Source organism: Muntiacus reevesi, chromosome 7 (genome assembly GCF_963930625.1).
Source record: "Muntiacus reevesi chromosome 7, mMunRee1.1, whole genome shotgun sequence".
Classification (NCBI taxonomy): Eukaryota; Metazoa; Chordata; class Mammalia; order Artiodactyla; family Cervidae; genus Muntiacus; species Muntiacus reevesi.
This window is the reverse complement of record NC_089255.1, coordinates 74609990-74628671: the sequence shown is the minus strand read 5'-3', so window position 1 is coordinate 74628671 and position 18682 is coordinate 74609990. Positions and strand designations below refer to the sequence as shown.

General features: G+C 35.0%; 1 protein-coding gene across 8 annotated transcripts in view; it reads right to left on the bottom strand.

The window, feature by feature from the left end:
* Nucleotides 1–18682, bottom strand: part of FUT8 (fucosyltransferase 8) — a 495007-nt gene that overhangs the window by 166691 nt on the left and 309634 nt on the right. For 7 of the 8 annotated variants that reach the window (XM_065941788.1, XM_065941787.1, XM_065941792.1 and 4 more), the window contains one exon: nt 4182–4610. In XM_065941788.1, the coding sequence (XP_065797860.1) occupies nt 4182–4384 (203 nt within the window). In that variant the 5' untranslated portion in view covers nt 4385–4610. Of the gene's footprint in view, nt 1–4181; nt 4611–12661; nt 12759–18682 lie in introns of all 8 variants that reach the window. The other variant, XM_065941789.1, reaches the window with a different exon arrangement.

The following is an 18682-nucleotide window of genomic DNA, read 5'->3' as shown; positions in this document are numbered from 1 at the left end:
AAAATAATTCAAGTACTCTGGAAAACATCTGGGTAGCCTCTTATATAAAGTTAAAATGCACTTACACATGACCCAGCAATTCCACTCCTAGGTAATTTACCCAAGGGAAATAAAAACTCACACACAGAAACTCAGGATAAATGCTTTTAACAGCTTCATTCATAATAGCCCCCAAAATGGAAATATTAACATCTTTCAACTGGCGAATGCATTTAAAGACAACAACATTGACACAAATACACTATGAAATACTGCTCAAAAATGAACTACCAATACACAAAGTATCACTGATGAATCTCAAATATATAATGTTGAATTAAAAAAAAAAAAAAAGACTTAAAGGCTATCTATTGCATGATTCTAGTTATATGACATTTTGGAACAGAAAAGAAACACAGAATAGAAAATAGATCAGTAGATGCCAGGGACAGAAGGTAGAATATAATTTTAACTACAAAAGGGAACAACAGAATTCTGGAGCGAGACAGAATTCTTCTATAATTTGACTGTGGTGCTGGTTACATGACTATAAGGATTTGTCAAAATTCATAGACATTTATGCTAAAAGGAGTGAATTTTACCATATAGAAATTATTCATCAACAATTCAGAATTAAATATACATATAGACACACACAGAGATACACACAGCATGACGCTTTTGAACTGTGGTATTGGAGAAGACTCTTGAGAGTCCATTGGAGTGCAAGGGGATCAAAATCAGTCAATCCTAAAGGAAATAAACCCTGAATATCCATTGGAAGGACTGATGCTGAACATGAAATTTTAATACTTTGGCTATCTGATGCGAAGAACCAACTCATTGAAAAAGGCCCTGATGCTGGGAAAGACTGAAGGCAACAGGAGAAGTAGGTGGCAGAAAATAAGATGGTTGGACAGCATTACTGATTCAATGGACATGAATTTGAGCAAACTCTGAGAGACAGTGGAAGACAGAAGAGCCTGGCATGCTGCAGTCCATAGTATTGCAAAGAGTCAGATAAGACTTAGCAGCTGAAAAACAACAACAAAAAGCAACCTCCCCGTGTTGATCTAAAACATTCATATCCCTCAGAGTGATGATCTGCAAATTATTTTCCTACGTTTGTAGTCCTATCAACAAGATTAGCGAACACAAACTAGAGGGTTGGGTAACTGCTTTTAAAAAATGACTGTCCTGAACGCTTAAATATTGCAGTTTCAGACTTCCGACTTACTTTCCAATTTCAAGCCATATACCATATCTCAAAGAAATAATCTAACTTTACAAGACAACTGAATTAGGTGTTTCCAGTGGTAAAGAATTCACCTGCCAATGCAGGAGACACAGGAGATGCAGATTTGATACCTGGGTCAGGAAGATCCCCTGGAGGAGGAAATGGCAACCTATTCCAGTATTCTTGCAGGAATAATCCCATGGACAAAGGAGCCTGGTGGGCTTATATAGTCCATAGGGTTGCAAAAGTCTGACACAACTGAGCATGCACACATGCAGGCTTCTGGGTTACTTTCTAATTCCAATCCACATACTGTATTTCAAAAAAATAATCTAGCTTTATAGACATTTGGATTAATTCTACATAGTCTACCTTCTGAACATATTTTCTTATAAAAAAAAAGACAAAGAAAACTGAGTATGAAATATTACAATAAAGGGAGAAAAAGGAATCAATGCCACCAGCACCTCTACTGCTCTTCCTTTAATATCAGGGACTTTAAAATAAAATCTCTTTGGAGAAGACACAAATGGTCCTACCAATAAAGCTGATGGAAAGGCCTGAGGAAGTTTTCTTCCCTAATTAATTACATATTTTCTTGAAATTATTTGTGTGTGTGTGTGTGTGTATACATTTGCTTCATCTGTGCTTTCAGATTGTATATATGCTATAACATGACATATTAAATATCTACACTCTTAGAAGTTGTCTCTACATTTGAGAAGCTGAGCACTTAATTCTTCAGCAACATGAAAGACTACAAAGAAAGTGACTTAAGAAACACAAAAGATTATTTTGCAGAAGGAATAACTCATATTAAAGCAAGTTTTCCTTCATGCGATAGAAACAAATATTGGACTGGCCAAAAAGTTCATTCAGGATTTTTCCATGACATCTTAAAGAAAATCCTTAACGAACTTTTTGGCCAACCTAATCCCTGGCAGTTAGAAATAAGCCAAATGAAGTATCAGTATTTAAGTTGAAATTAGGGGGAAAGTTAGCAATTTTTTATAAGGCTAAATTAAGAGGCGACTCTTTTTTCAAGGAGCAAAATTGCTATAATATAGAATAAGACCTTACTACAAGGATTCTCCAAAATTAACTACTCTTGCTGATCTGCTACATGAGATGTTTAGTTGAGATTTCTGAATCATTTACTTCTCACTGGTTTCTACTCAAGAGTGAAAGTGCAAGTCACCCAGTCCATGGAATTCTCCAGGCCAGAATACTGGAATGGGTAGCTGTTCCCTTCCCAGGGGATCTTCCCAACCCAGGGATCAAACCCAGCTTTCCTGCATTGCAGGCGGATTCTTTACCAGCTGAGCCACAAGGGAAGCCACTCTATTCAGAGAGGCAAAACAATTCACCAGTTCCCTGGCTTTCCACTCAAACTGCCAGGATTCAAAGTAAGTGCCATCATTTGTGAAAACTGTGGTCCTGGGAAAAATTAAATCACTTAATGTTCTGTTGATTCCTTATCTGTAAAATGGTTATAAAATCACAACCAGCATCCCATCAAAAAGTTGTGTAATTCAATGAGATAATCCATATAAAGCCCTTGGCACAGTACTTGGCATGAAACGAACCCTCAACAAATGACAGCTATTATCACTAACTTCTAATTATTGATCTTTGGTTCCCATAACAAACGAGTAAGACTCTACTCAAAGACCATCCTTTTCCATGAGCCTCCCTGGCTCTTCTCAACAAGGAAATGAAATGATACACAACTTTCAAAAAGGAATCTGTCCGCTTTCTAATTCCTGATTACTTTGTACTTTGCTGATGGGTACTACTCCTACAAATGATAGGGATGATGTTTTCATTCATTGTAAAACTCATTTAACACATATCCCAGCTTTCCAAAGAACATAAAGAGGTCAAAAATAATATCAGGGTGAAGAAAAGTTATGAAACTAAACAAAAAGGGAAGAACTGAGTTCTAAATAAAGAGTGAAGGGCAGTGAGGGCAGGGAAGCACCGAGGGTGGATGATGCTGCCACCTACATTTCTTCATAGAATGTAGAAATGTAGAAGGCTATAGAAATGTAGAAGGCTCCTCAGCCTCCACAGCATCGCTCTCTCCAGTCCTCCTTCTCCAATTACTCTGAAGGCTCTATGCACAACAGAAGCTTCCACTTTCAACTCCTCAGTTCATTTGTTTCTTAAAACAGAAATGACTTTGTCTTCTTTTTCTCTACACTATTTCCCTTAGAGTCAATTACACCTGTAGATGAGTCTCACTTTTTCATCTACTCAAATCTTCAACTGCTGTCTGGAGAGACAGCAAGCACTAAGTATACAATCACCCTCATGTTTAAGTATGAGGAATGAGAAGATACTAAAGAACTTCTAAATTCAATAACTTTGAAAACAAATATAGAGATTATCTATGTAACACTATGTTCACTTGCTCCCCAAAATACAGAACTTTGTTTTTCCCAAAAGTTGATGACTTCTAACAGATATTTGTCACATTTTTTAATAGACTAGAAGTAGCAATTAGAATAAATCTCTAGATTCCAGATACAGCTGTTTTAAGAATGAATTTCTTTCATTTCTTAAGTTACAGTTAGACTACCTTAGCCTCTCAATTATTATAACGTGTTTATTATAGTCCATGATGAAAATTTTAATATGGACTAATTCAAATCATACAAAGTTTAATTTATTAAAATTATCAAAATGCTGAAGATAATTTGAAACAAAATATAAGTATATAAATTGAATAGCACAGTTTTTCTATACTAAAATTCATATGTAAAACAAGATCTACGAGAGTAACTCTCTATGTTAACTACATAGAGAAGTAGTACAAAAAGTACCTTACTAAGATATTTAAATTTTTGCAAAAATAGCAGTTTATAGAAATCATTAAGTATTTTTTTAAAAGCTGACTGAAGCCCTGCACCTAAAAACAAAGTACAGTATTTCACCATTCTTCCCTCAGTTTCTTAGAACCTACCGGAGAGATTCAGCCATTCGCCTCAAGTCTTCATTTTGCTGTTTTAAGCGTTCAAGCTTTGCCAAAATCTTGGACAGTTCTCGGCTAGAGTGATCAGGGTGGTCATTATCTCGTACCAAGTGACCACCTATATAAAACAGCAAGGTCCCCCAGGCAAAAAGAATGAGCATGATCCAACGCCAGGAACCAGTCCATGGCCGCATTTTCAGAGTTTCAACTCACTCTCCTGGGGCCCTGGAGCTCAAAGAATTAAAAGCATCATCACTCCGTTTCTAACCAGTGCAAAGGTTGGAGGCTTCTGTTGCTTCAACACATGATGCTTCAGACAAATTAGCCTCCCCTGTAGTCCTATGGTGACTCTTTCCAAGAGATCCTCCTGGTGGTATGCGTAGGAAGTTTTAGTTTCCTGTGCTTCATGGACTCTACATGCTGTGGAAAGAGAAAGAAATGTAATTAAATTATTTAGGGTGTGTGAAATAGCATAAGCTGAGATTCATGGAGTTAAAAGAAACATATTGGTTTTAAGTAGCCAATAGGCTGGCAACTAATGTAACAAGAAAAAAAGGACAAGCTTTTACATCTCCATATTAAATCAAGTCTCTACAACCGAAGGTGCTCCATACCCCATTATTACTTTTCCTTATAACATCACTGTGCAATATAGCACATATTCTAAGATTAAAAGACTGCATCATTGAAAACCCACTCAAAACCAAACAAAATGTACTCAACTACATATTCTGGGCTAACATTTCCATTATCTCAAACTGAAACATGTTTTCTGTATGAGTGAATTCATTTCTACAAAATTCCAACTCCACCCCCTTCTCACTGCTCCGCTGTCATCACACCATTTCACTCTGCAGGTGACAGGTAGATTAGCTAAGTAAAGGTTATCACAGCCATTACACAGCTGGCAACCACTCCAAACATCATAAGCAAAGATTCATATGGATTATGGTAGATTATTCCTTCCTCAAATTTATTTTAAAATATCAACAATTGCAACAGAAGTCTAACACCCATTAAATTTTAGTTACTGTGCATCATATACTACAAAATGGATATGCTTTCTCAGGCTAGGTTATTGGTTTCATTTGTCACTTCTGTATCATTAAGCTTTGAATTTTTTGGAAACAAAACAATTTTCTCCCCAAGGAAAAAATCTGTAGGCAAACATATAACTTTAATACCATTTGATAATTCCAGAGCTATGTAAGAAAAGTCTTATTTCCAGGCACAGAGGTGCTTGTAAAAGAGAAGAGAAAAAAGAAAATTTCTATATACAAAACAATATGATGTGTGCTTAACCATTAATTAAATAGTTATGAAAGACTAGACAGAAAAGTTGAAGAAATGGTTTCAACAATTAAAGAATATGGCTACGATTCTTGTCCTTTTGAACCCCAAATCTCAATTAAAAAATCCACCCTAATGGCCTAAAGGATGTATTTAATTCAGTAAGTTGACAAAAGAAGTATTAACGTTTGTGTTAATAATACTGTCTGACAATACATGCACCACTGTAAAATGCTGTATTACCATATGTTGAACCGATAATACATTCTACTCAATATGTCTATACCAATAAGACATTAAAAGTGTTAAATCTTCCCCTTCATAGAAAAAGCTAACCTAGAAAGACAAATGTGATAAACAAAAGTATAGAGTTTTCTAAACAAGAATCAACTCAATAACAAATAATAAAAGATGTGCTGTAACATTTTGCTTAAAATTATAACAATTATTATAAATATTAAAAGCCAGCAAAAGTATAAAATAATTTGAACAGTAACAAGTTTACAGAAACATAAATTTTGTCATACCAAGTCCTTTGGGATTTTATATGCCATCAAAAATATTTAAGATATTAAATTACTACGTGGAAGAGGAAAAATTATGCTCAGTTGCTCAGTCGTGTCTGACTCTTTGTGACCCCATGGACTGTAGCCTGCCAGGCTCCTCTATCCATGGAATTTTCCAGGCAAGAATACTGGAGTGGGTTGCCATTTCCTCCTCCAGGGAATATTTCTGACCCAAGGACCGAATCTGCGTCTGCGGCACCTCCTGCATGGGCAAGCAGGTTCTTTACTGCTGAGCCACCCTGGAAGCCCACTAAATTACTGCACTTTACAGTAATGTTGATATTGCATATGAAAAGCAAGAAATTATTATAGGAGCAAAACATGGTCATTTCTTAATAGCATGATTTTAATTCTGTCTTTAGAGAATATTTCCCCAAAGTTTGCTGTTTTAACCAATATTTTAAAAAGGGATCAACAAAAATAAGCTGAAAACCAAGTAGCTTTCTATGTAATTTTCCTTAGTATGGTTTAAAAGAGCACATATGTAACTTTTTTCTTATCTATAATGAATGTGTGCTTACTTACCTATCATGTTTATTGGTTTTTTTTTTTGAACCATACCAACCAAAATGTTAACTTAATGATTTTTATCCATGTTCACTGATATATCCAAGGTATAGTATTTAAAACTTAGTTACAAATATTTTTTAATAAATAAATGAATGAGCGAGTGAAGATGTCATAATGGCATGTGCCTCTATGATACGTGATACAAAAACTGAGCATATCAATCTCAACTGCATTTTATGCTCCAGAAAGCAAATACGAATGTAGAATACAGAGGACAGTGCCATTATAAGGAAAGTAAAATCATTCAACAACTTTAGGGTTTATTATTATTAACATATACTTTACAAGACACCCTTTAAGTATTAAAATAAACTGGTCTAAAAAGCCAATAAGATCAGCAATCTTATGGCTACCTTTCAGCCACTAAAAATAATTCTTTATGTCTTAATTTTCCTCATCTAGAAGATTCACTCTGCAAAGACAATGGGATAGCTGAAGGAAGTATGTACAGCCTTTGATATGAAAGCCACTCAGTTTATTTGTGCATGAATTTATTAGTGAAAATATTTCAAATTTATTAGCAAAAATATTTAAACATTAACTACATGAGCTAATTTCTGAATAAAATTTATAAACAGTATTTGCTGAGATTTCTTCTTTGAGTGGGTTGTTTTCTTGTCAAGTATTTATGAATTCATTTCTGTTTGAGATTCACATACTACCCTTCATCTGCAAAATAGTAAATGGTTCAAAATGTGTCAGGCTTCCTTCTGAAACTTTATTCCTTTATAAAATAAAACATTATTTTATAGACACAATTATAATATTTTGTGCAATTTATATACCATGTGTTATTAAGGCAATGTCTAAAATGGCTACTAACAACCCTCCTGTCCTATAACCTGAGTGTGGGCAGGACCTAAAGACTTAGTTCTTAAATGGAATACAGAGAAAATGACTGAATCTCACTTCTGAGATAAGGTTACAAGAGATAAAGCTACCACACTGTGAGCTGCCAGTGTGGAAAGGAACTGATTCCTGCCAACAACCATGTGAGTGAACTTGGAAATGGATCCTCCACCAGTCAAGCCTTGATACCACTGCAGCTTGACTGACATTTTAATTTCAGGTTTTTGAAAGATCCTGAGCCAGAAGATCCAGCTAAAGCCATGGCCAGATTCCTGGCCAAGATATTAAGTTTTTTAAACCACTTAGTCTTAGGGTAATCTGTCACGCAGCAATAGACAATACATAGGTCTACTCTCCCTGCCAGACTGAGTACCTGGCCTTCAATTCACGTGTTACTTTTTCTGTCCCCAGCAAGATGTACAAAGTCTGAGACACAGAGTAGGCATCCAAGATGCAGGACAGAACTGAATCTTAATCACAGTTTTCTTAATATCCTGCTAATAACTCTTACAAATACTATAAAAATTAAATTCAGTTTATAACAAATAAGATATTTGACAAAAGTATAATTATTAGTTTATAATATATCAAAAATCTAAAAGCATTTCTATCAATGTTTACTAAACAGACTTCTTAAAAGTTGCTTGCTCCTTGGAAGAAAAGTTATGACCAACCTAGACAGCACATTAAAAAGCAGAGACATTCCTATGCCAACAAAGGTCCGTCTAGTCAAAGCTATGGTTGTTCCAGTAGTCAAGTATGGATGTGAGAGTTGGACTACAAAGAAAGCGGAGCACCAGAGAATTGATGCTTTTGAACTGTGGTGTTGGAGAAGACTCTTGAGAGTCCCTTGGACTACAAGGAGATCCAACCAGTCCATCCTAAAGGAGATCAGTCCTGGGTGTTCATTGGAAGAACTGATGCTGAAACTGAAACTCCAATATTTTGGCCACCTGATGTGAAGAACTGATTCATTGGAAAAGACCCTGATGCTGGGAAAGATTGAAGGTAAGAAGAGAAGGGGATGACAGAGGATAAGATGGTTGGATGGCAACACCAACTCAATGGACGTGAGTTTGAGTAAACTCTGGGAGTTGGTGATGGACAGGGAGGCCTGGCGTGCTGCGGTCCATGGGGTCACAAAGAGTCGGACACGACTAAGCAACTGAACTGAATTGAAACAGACTTCCACTTCTAACCATGAAAGAATACAGATTTGTCCTCACATATAAACAACTAGAAAACCAAAAGAAAAAGAAAAAAATTTAGGAAAACAGTTTTCAGACATTGGGCAAAGGTCAGACAAGACTGTAATGCCTGAGAGAAGGTCAACAACCAAATGTTAAGCCCTATGTTCACTGCAGGTTTCTAACTAAACTTTATTGAACACCAGGACAAAATTGGATAACTCAAGCAAAGCACAGCTAACTTCTTGAGGTGAGAAGATAAGAAACAAAAAAAGTTTAGAGAGTATAGCCAAGTAACAATGTTTTAATAGTTTCAGGTGCACAACAGAGTGACTCAGCCATACATAAAATAAAAAGTTAAAACAAAAACAGTATGACACCAGCATGAAAACAGACACCAATGGGATAGAATAGAGAGTCCAGAAATAAACTCAGAAATACATGGTCAACTCATTTTTTTAAAACTTAACTTTGGTTAAAAAATATATTGTATTAAAACATTATCTTATTTTAAAATAAATAAAAAAGTTAAGGGAATGTAAGGTGGCTGGAATCTGTGAGCCAGTGTACCAAAGTGAAGACAGCTACCCAGAGAAAAGGCTCCAGAAATGTGCAGAGGTGATCCTTAGAGTATCCAGCTAGATACTAAGTTCAGAATGCATAGTAAGGCCTCATAAGACTTGCAAAGAATACCAAGGAAAGAAAAATTAAATGTAGCTGAAAGCTGTACATTTTTCAGAGATTTTACAAAGGGGAAACATATGACTTCCAACCAAACAGAATGAGAATATCGCAGAAAACCTGGGCTATTCAGTAGAAAGCCAAGAAATACAACATTTTATAAGTTAGGGTTAAGCAAGTCTTAGATCAAAGATCAAAAAATGTTTTCTATAAAGGGCAAGACAGTAAATATCTCAGACTATGTGGGACACATACAGTCTCTACCATATATTCTTACCTTTTATTCTCGTTTCTTTACAACTGTTTAAAAATGTAAAGTCCATTCTTAGCTCAAGGGCTGTAGCCCAGATCTGCTCATGAGACAAGTCTAATGATTCCAGCCACAGAATAAAGGCTATGCTAACAAGATTCACAACAAAACTTAAAAACAAGCTGTAAAAGAAAGCTCAAAGTGATCCAAAAGGAAATAAATGACTATAAAAATAAAATTCAATGTTCTTTAAAGAAATACAATAAAATACAGACACTTTAAGATATAAAGTTCACACTATCCAGCAACTAACCAAAAATTACAAAAAACATGGAGAGAGATCACCTGTGATGCAGGTATTCAAAAAGCTGTTACAGGCCACGGCGGTGACCGGAAAAAAGAGCGAACACTCCAGCGCTTCAAGCCCAAACCAAAAATAAGGCAGCAGTAATTCACTACCTTAGGAGTTTTAAGTTTCTACAATAACAAGACAGACAAAAAAATCTCTGTCCTCAAGGATAATATTCTAGTGGATTCGAATCACAAGGCAGCAATGTCACTAAAACAAGTCCCCCCAAAAGCCTCTTCTTGCAGCAATTAACATTCTGATTAATTCAGTAAAAACTGAATATAAACAATACCACCTAATTAATTTCTTAAAAATAGTGTAACCATTCCATTAGAAGGAACAACAACAAAATGCAGTACTATTACAACACTATCAAATTAACTTTTCTTATACTCAGCGTATCTGGAGAAGGAAATAGCAACCCACTCCAGTATTCTTGTCTGGAGAATCCCATTGACAGAGGAGTTTGGTGGGCTATAGTCCAGAGGGTTGCAAAGAGTCGGACACGACTGAAGCAACTTAGCACACACGCATATTCAATATAAGAAAACGGCCACAACAGCTACTTCTATTGGTATCTGACTATGTGAAAGTTTCCAAGAGTTATACTGAAGTGGCTTTAACAAGGGTAAGGTCAAAAGATGAATCTGTGACAGCGTGCTACAGAACCAAATCTCTAGGAGCCTGGCGTGTTCTGCCATGAATCATGTACATTAGAGGATTTTCTTCTAAGCTTAAAAATAATTCAGTACTTATTTAACTAATATAAAATATGTATACCCTATGCAAAGGGCAATATGGCATAATACGTCAAATATTTGCACAAACGTGTCCTTTGATGAGAAACTCCACTAGCAGAAATTTATACTAAGATGCATTTTAACATGTGAGCAAAACACAGCAGAAGGGTATACATTAAAACATTGTTTGCAACAATTTTAAACTGGAAATAACATGATTGCTCATCAATAGAAACATGGTTGAAGAAATTATGAATTACTTTTCCAGAAATGTATATTTTTTTCCTGTGAGGCCAAAAAGAAGGAAAATGTGGCCCTCAACCAAAAAGAAAATCAGTCAATTTAAAACAGACCCAGAAGACAAAGTGATGGTAACAGCAGATAAGGACCCTAAAACGATTACTAAAAATATATGCTAGGATTTAAATTTTAGAAAATGAATACATTGATAAAAGAAATAAGAACTAACAAAAAGGCAACATCTATAAATTTTTTTTAAATCTAGAAATTTAAAAAAATTCTCTGGTAATGATTAAGAGCATATGAGATACTGCAGAGGAAAAGTTAAGTGAATTTGAAGACAGACAGAAAATATCTTCATCACAAGAAAAATACTGTTTAACTATATATGGTGACAGATGTTAACCAGATTTCATACAGTAGTCATTTCACAATATACATGTATCAAATCATTATGTTGTATACCTAAAACTAATACAACATTATACGTCAATTTTTTAAAAAATTACTCAAAGAGAAAATTACACAGAAAGAAAAAAACTGCAAAGTTTGACTTTAAAAAAAAGTAAATTTTTCAAGCAGCCACTGTTAACAGCACTTCAGATGCTACAGTGTTTAACAGCGTTCAGCACAGGCATGTCATCTTAAAGTAGCTATCATCGTGAACTAAAATCTGGCCAGGTGCTAAAACTTTAAAGTCCCTCATCATCCTTAGCAAGAAAACAATTTACATTAATCGCTCTGGGGCCAGTTGGAAATGTACAGGCATTCCCCCGATTTTGGCATTCAGTTCGAAAAAGGACTTCTCAAAACAAAACCTATCATCAAACTTGAAGTAGCATGTTGAAAACTAGCTTAGTCATGGGCATATGCAGAATTTCCAATGTATTTTTAAATACAAATAAAACCATGATTTGGAGAAGAAGATTAGTCACACGGGGAAAATACACAGGTGCTACAAAGAGAATTTCAGGGGGCTTCTTATCAGAAAAAAATACAAGCTAGTGGGAAACGGAACAATATCTTTTAAAAGTGATGAAATAAAAAGAAACGGCAAAATTACCCTTTGCTATCCACTGACAACCTTCAAACATAAGAGCAAGTTTTTGTAATCTTTTATTTAACTTGGGTAAATACCTAGGATTGAGATTGCTGGGTCATATGAAAAATGTGCATTTATGAGAAAATGCCAAATTGTATTCCAAAGCAACTTCTTCATCCTTAATTTACATCCTAAATTGTTACCAGCAAAAAATAAGTGTTCCTGTACTCTGCAATTTATCCAGCATTTGGTATTTTCAATTTTTTAAAGCAATTCTGATAGATGTGTAGTGGTATCTCAATGTAGATTTCATTTGCATTCAATTTCTCTAAGCATGTGATCATCTATTCCTCTGCCTATTTTCCATCCATATAGCTTCTTTGGTGAAATGTCCATTGAGATGTTTTGCCCATTTATGTATTAGATCATTTACATTTGAGATTTAAGAGTTCTTTATATATTCTTGATACATGTCTATAATCAGATATGTAACTTTTCAATTGTTTTCCACCAGTCTGTAACTTGTCTTTGCATTTTAACAGTGTCCTGCATGCAGCAAAAATTTAATCTTTTGATTGAATATAATTTTTAATAGACTGTGGTTTAGATATTATATCTAATACTTCAATGCAAAATCCAAGGTCAATATATTTTCTCCTATGTTTGCTTTAAGAAGTTTAAGGTTTCAAAGTTAAAAATAGACTTACCCAGGATTCCCACTCCCATCTAGGCATCACCTCAAGAAAAATGAAAGCTCATATTCCCACAAAAACTGATACATAAATGTTTATAGTAGCTTCATATCTAAACAGACAAAAATTGGAGAGAAAATCACCATGGCATTCAATAAGTGAATGAGAATATTCATTTATCAAAACAAATGATAATCTATCAAAAACAAAGGGCTACTACTCAGCATTAAAAAAGAACAAACTATTGACCCACTCAACAAAATGGGTGAATCTTAAAAAGACATTTTGCTAGGTGAAGGAAGATAGAACTAAAAGACACATATTGTGTGATTCATTTATCTGATATTACAGAAAAACGAAAACTATAGCGTGAACACTAGATTAGCTGTTGCCAAGGACAGAAGGTGTAAGTAAGGCCTAATTACCAAGGGGTTTCAGGGAAATTTTTTACAGTGATGAAACAACTCTACTTGGTACTGAAGAATGGCACATTATCTCTGTGGTATTCAACCCCCAAACCCAAATTTCAGCCTAAAAATGGGAAAAATACCAAAAAACCCCAAACTGAGAGACATCCAATCAAATATTAATACCTGACCATAATATACTCTTCAAAATTATCAAGGTCATAAAAAAAAAAATGAAACAACTAAGAAACTGTCACAGATTAGAGAAGTTTAACGACACATGATAACGAGGATTAGATCTTGGAAGAGAAAAGGGACACCGTGGAGAAACTGGTAAAATTCAAATACAGTGTGTAGTCTAGCAAATAATATTGCACCTTGTTAATTCGTCATTTTTCACAAATGCACTATGACTATGTAAGATGCTAACATTAGGCTAACCTTGACAAAACGTGTATGAAAACTCTTTCTTTGCAAATTTTCTGTAATTCTAAAATAAGTTTTTAAAAGATAAAAGCAAAATAAATACATTTTCTGGAAACAAAAGCTGAAAGAACTTGTTACCAACAGATACCAACAAGATATACTTAAAAGGGTGCTTTTCAGACTGAAAGAAAATGATTGTGGATGGAAATTTGAATGTAAACAATGAATAAGTGTATGAGTAAGTATAAATGAAATTTTTTCTCATTTTTAATCTCTTAAATTTGATTCAAAAGTAAAATAAATTTGATTCTTTAAAACTAAAATGACAAATATTATAGGGTTTACAACAAAGTCATAAGATGTATGTATGTTGAGCAGAAAAAAACAATACAGTTAAGTCTACATTATACTTCAAGAAGTGAGCAAGCATTTTAAAATTTGGTGGAATAGGTAAAAGCTTCACCCTGCTTATTTAACTTATATGCAGAGTATATCATGAGAAAGGTAAGGCTGGATGAAGCACAGCTGGAATCAAGATTGCCTAAAGAAATATCAGTAACCTGAGACATGCAGATGACACCACCATTACGGCAGAAAGTGAGAGGAACTAAAGAGTCTCTTGATGAAAGTGAAAGAGTAAAGTGAAAAGGCTGGCTTAAAACTCAACATTAAAAAAACTTCAGATCATGGCATCTGGTTCCATCACTTCATGGCAAATAGATGGGGAAAAAATGGAAACAGTAGAAGACTTTATTTTCTTGGGCTCCAAAATCACTGCAGATACTGACTGCAGCCACGAAATTAAGACATCTGCTCCCTGGAGAAAAACTATAACAAACATAGACTGCATATTAAAAAGCAGAGTCATCACTTTCCCAACAAAAGTCCGTCTAGTCAAAGCTATGGTTTTTCCAGTAGCCACATACAGATGTGAGATTTGGACCATAAAGAAGGGCAAGAGCGCAAGAAATGATGCTTTCAAACTGTGGTGCTGGAGAAGACTCTTGAGAGTCTCTTGGACTACAAGATAAAACCAGTTAATCCTAAAGTAAATCAACCCTGAATATTCATCGAGAGGACAGATGACTGAAGCTGAAGCTCCAATACTTTGGCTCCGGATGCAAAGAGTTGATTCACTGGAAAAGACCTTGATGCTGGGAAAGACTGAGGGCAGGAGGAGAAGGGGGTGACAGAGGATGAGATGGTTGGATGGCATCACCGACTCAATGGACATGAGTTTGGGTAAACTCCGGGAGTTGATGATAGACAGGGAGGCTGGCGTGCTGCAGTCCATGGAGTGGCAAAGAGTCAGACATGACTTAATGACTGAACAACAACAAAAAAGCTTTACAATGTAAACTTTATCAATAAAATATAAAACAGATAAATAATACAAGAAAAAACTGATGAAACTAAAAACTAGTTCCTTGAAAAGATCAATAAAATTAATAATATTCTAGATGAACTAATCTAGGAAAAAAGAAGACATAAATTGCCAACATAAGGGATGAAAAGGGAAGCATCATTACAGATTCTACAAAAGGATCATAATGAAATATTATGAACAACTTTGGGTCAATATATATATGAAACCGGACCCGAAATGGATAAAATTCTTAAAATGAACAAACTGCCAATGCCAACTGCTATTCAAGAAAGAATAGATAACCTGAATAGGCATAAGCCTTATATCTATTAAAGATAATGAATGTATATTAGTAAACCTCCCCAGAAACAAAACTCTAGGTCCACATGGCTTTATGTGTGAATTCCACCAAATATTTATAGAAGACACCACAGCCACTTTACCAATGAATCAAACTTTGAAAAAATCCAAGAGTCTAATCAACAGGTAACAGGTTCATATAAAAGGAATATTATTCTGCAGTAAACAGGAACTAGCTTCCCTGGTAGCTCAGATGGTAAAGAATCTGCCCGCAATGCAGGTGACATGGATTCAATTCCTGGTTTGGAAAGATTCCCTAGAGAAGGGAATCACTACTCACTCAGTATTCTTGCCTGGAGAATTCCATGGCCAGGGGAGGCTATAGTCTATGGGATCGCAAACAGTTGGACATGCCAGAGCGACTAACGAACAGGAACTACTGATTTACATAACAACAAGGATGAATCTCAAAAATATGCCTGTTGAAAGATGCCAGGGACAAAAATACACATTTATGAAGTTCTAGAACAGAGAAACTAACATATAGTGGCTAAAATCAGATGACTGATTGCCAGGGAGCATGCATACAACTGATTAAAAGGGGAATGACAGTTGTACGAAGGTACAGATTTAAGAAAACTCATCTAAGTGTACACTTACTGTATGTACATTTTGCTGATGTAAGTAATGCTTCAATAGAGTTGAAAAACCTATTAGAAAAAGTTTAACAAAATTTAAACTGTCTTGTGAATATAACTGAAAATGTCAATAACTGAAAATGCTAATTCAGTAAATGGTTAAATTATGTGCTTGCATTTTGAGTTTCTATGAGATTTTCCTCAGCAAAATCATCAGTATACGGACTTACTTTTAATGAAAGAAATCAAAAGCAATTATTCTATAGATATGATCAACTTCAATCCAATTGTTAATGTGAAAATTTTATTTTTTACACATTTCAAAGACAATGAGAATCTGCTAAAGTAACTATAAAACAAACTACAATGAAACTTTTCTGTATCTTTCTAGTAACCTAACTTCTTCTCAGTCCACAAGAAAGGATCATAAATATTCAAATAATAATGATTCCTTAGATTATAATAAATGTATACTATGGTTTAGATAGCTATCATCTTTAGAACGATTTTTTTTAGTAACTGAAAGAGTAAAAGGTGAATCATTGTTACAGAGTGCTTCTTAAAGTAAATCAATGTAACAGAATAAACCTAAAACTTCAAAAGAAAAATAAAATCATTTTCAACAAATTTAAAGAATGACTACTATAATGTAGCAAAGGTTAAAAGCTTAACTGTTATATTTTAAAGGCTTCAGGTTGATAAAAGGAAATCAAATGAAACTTTTACAGAAAAGCTAATTATCAATTATAAAGTACAAATATTTAAAACGCCCTATGTATATATAATTCAAGTCAATTCCAGATTAATACAAGTCCACAACTATTTACTTAAATATCTTCTCAACTGATCTTAATTCATTTTCAAATTAAGTAAAGATCTTACATAAAATCTTTCTTACTGTCTATTCTCCACATATGTGAAAAGAGCAGTAATAACATTTTGTTTAATAATTTAAGGAAGAAGTAGGAAAAAGCAAATAAAAATAGAATCATAAATTAAAACGGTCCTTTAATGATAGCTGAAACCTAAATAACTAAACTGACAAGTGGAATGAAGGGAGAGAAGGAAGAGAGGAAGAGAAGACAGAAAGGGAGAGAAGGGAAAGCCTGGAAGGGGAAAAAGAGGGAGTGACAGGAAAGGAAAGAAAAGGATATTTTCATATAGCAACTACCAAGATTACAAAATTCAATTTTTATTCATTACTTACAGGGTTATCCATCATGCTTTCTCAGTACACTTATCAGTAAGGTCACAGTATATGCACATATGAATTTAAAACGCCAGGCATCCTGAATACATGAGCACAAAATACTCTATTAATTCACTAAAACCAGCTAATATCTTAGAAATTAACCTTCCTAGTTATGAAGTGCAAACACATAATCACATTTATATGGTTTCTATCAGGAGCATGTCACTCACCTTAATTCAACACACCAGGTTGTGTTTACTGATGCAATTAATTTATACTATTCAAATGGATCCAGAAAACTGGCCTTGGCATCTGTTCTTTCTGCCCTAAACAAATCAATACTGCCAAAAAGTGGTAACACTAACAAATTCAAATAAAACATACATCTTATCATTTTATCTGGTTATCAAATATATACATAACATATGTATGCTGTGTGCTAAGTTACTTCAGTCGCGTTCGACTCTTTGTGACCCTACGGACTGCAGCCTGCCAGGTTCCACTGCCCATGGGATTCTCCAGGCAAGAATACTGGAGTGGGTTTACACACTCTTCTCCAGGGGATTTTGGACATAACATATACTCATATGCCAACATAATAAAGTAAAAAGAGCAACTATTTCAAATAAATCACTGGCTATAAATATACGGGGAGTTTACCAAAACATAAAATGGTAATAATAGTATATCCTCCTTTAACTGTGAAGATCACAATAAGTAAAAATGGTTTAGAAACTGTAATGCAATTTATAAATATTACTATTATCTTTTCCCTGCTCAATAGAAACGAGGTATTCCAGCCTTCTGTCAGTTTCCAGACTATGTAAAGTTCTTACCTATCATGGGATCTTCACTCTTGCTGCACCCTTCTACCTGACCTGCAATCCCTTTGGCTTATTCTTCGTAATTCAAACCTCTACTTAAATGTCCCCTCTTTGCAGGGATAGTCCCTGACAACACGCATCAATTATGACATGTTAGGCCAGAAGTAAGAGAAAATCCCACTTAAAATGGCTTTAAAATTAAGAAATCAGGGCTTCCCTGATGGTTCAGTGGTAAAGGTTCCACCCTTGTCAATTCAGGAGACACTAATTCAATCCTTGGTCTGGGAAGATCCCACGTGCTGAAGAGCAGCTAAACCCAGGCACCACCGCTACTACTGAACCCATGTGCCGCAACTCCTGAAGCCCGCAAGCCCAGAGCCCATGCTCCATAACAAGAGCAGCCACCGCAAAGAGAACCCCCGCCCTGGGACTAGAGAGTAGCCCCACTCACCACAACTGGAGAAAAGCCCACGCAGCAACGAAGACCCAGCACAGCCAAACAAATCATTTCTTAAAAATAAGGACATCAATTACTTGATTAAAAAAAGGTTTTAAAGTGAACTAATTCAACTGTTCCATGAAATAGTCAAAAAACCCTTTTCATCTTTCTATTTTTCCCGCTTGGCATATCAGCTTCCGTCCTTGCCCTAGCTCTCTTTGTGGTAACAAGTTGGCTATTTTAACTTTAGCCACAAGTAATTATGTGAAAAAGAACAATTGTCCTAGTCAGTCGCATTATAAATGAGAGAAACTACTAAAAGATGTCTCTCCCAAATCTGCACATCCTATTAACCAAGAGTGAATCAACCCACCCCTTGAAAATTCAACCACTGTCAAGTGAAATGGGATCACATTATGCTTAGACTAATAGAATTTATTCCCA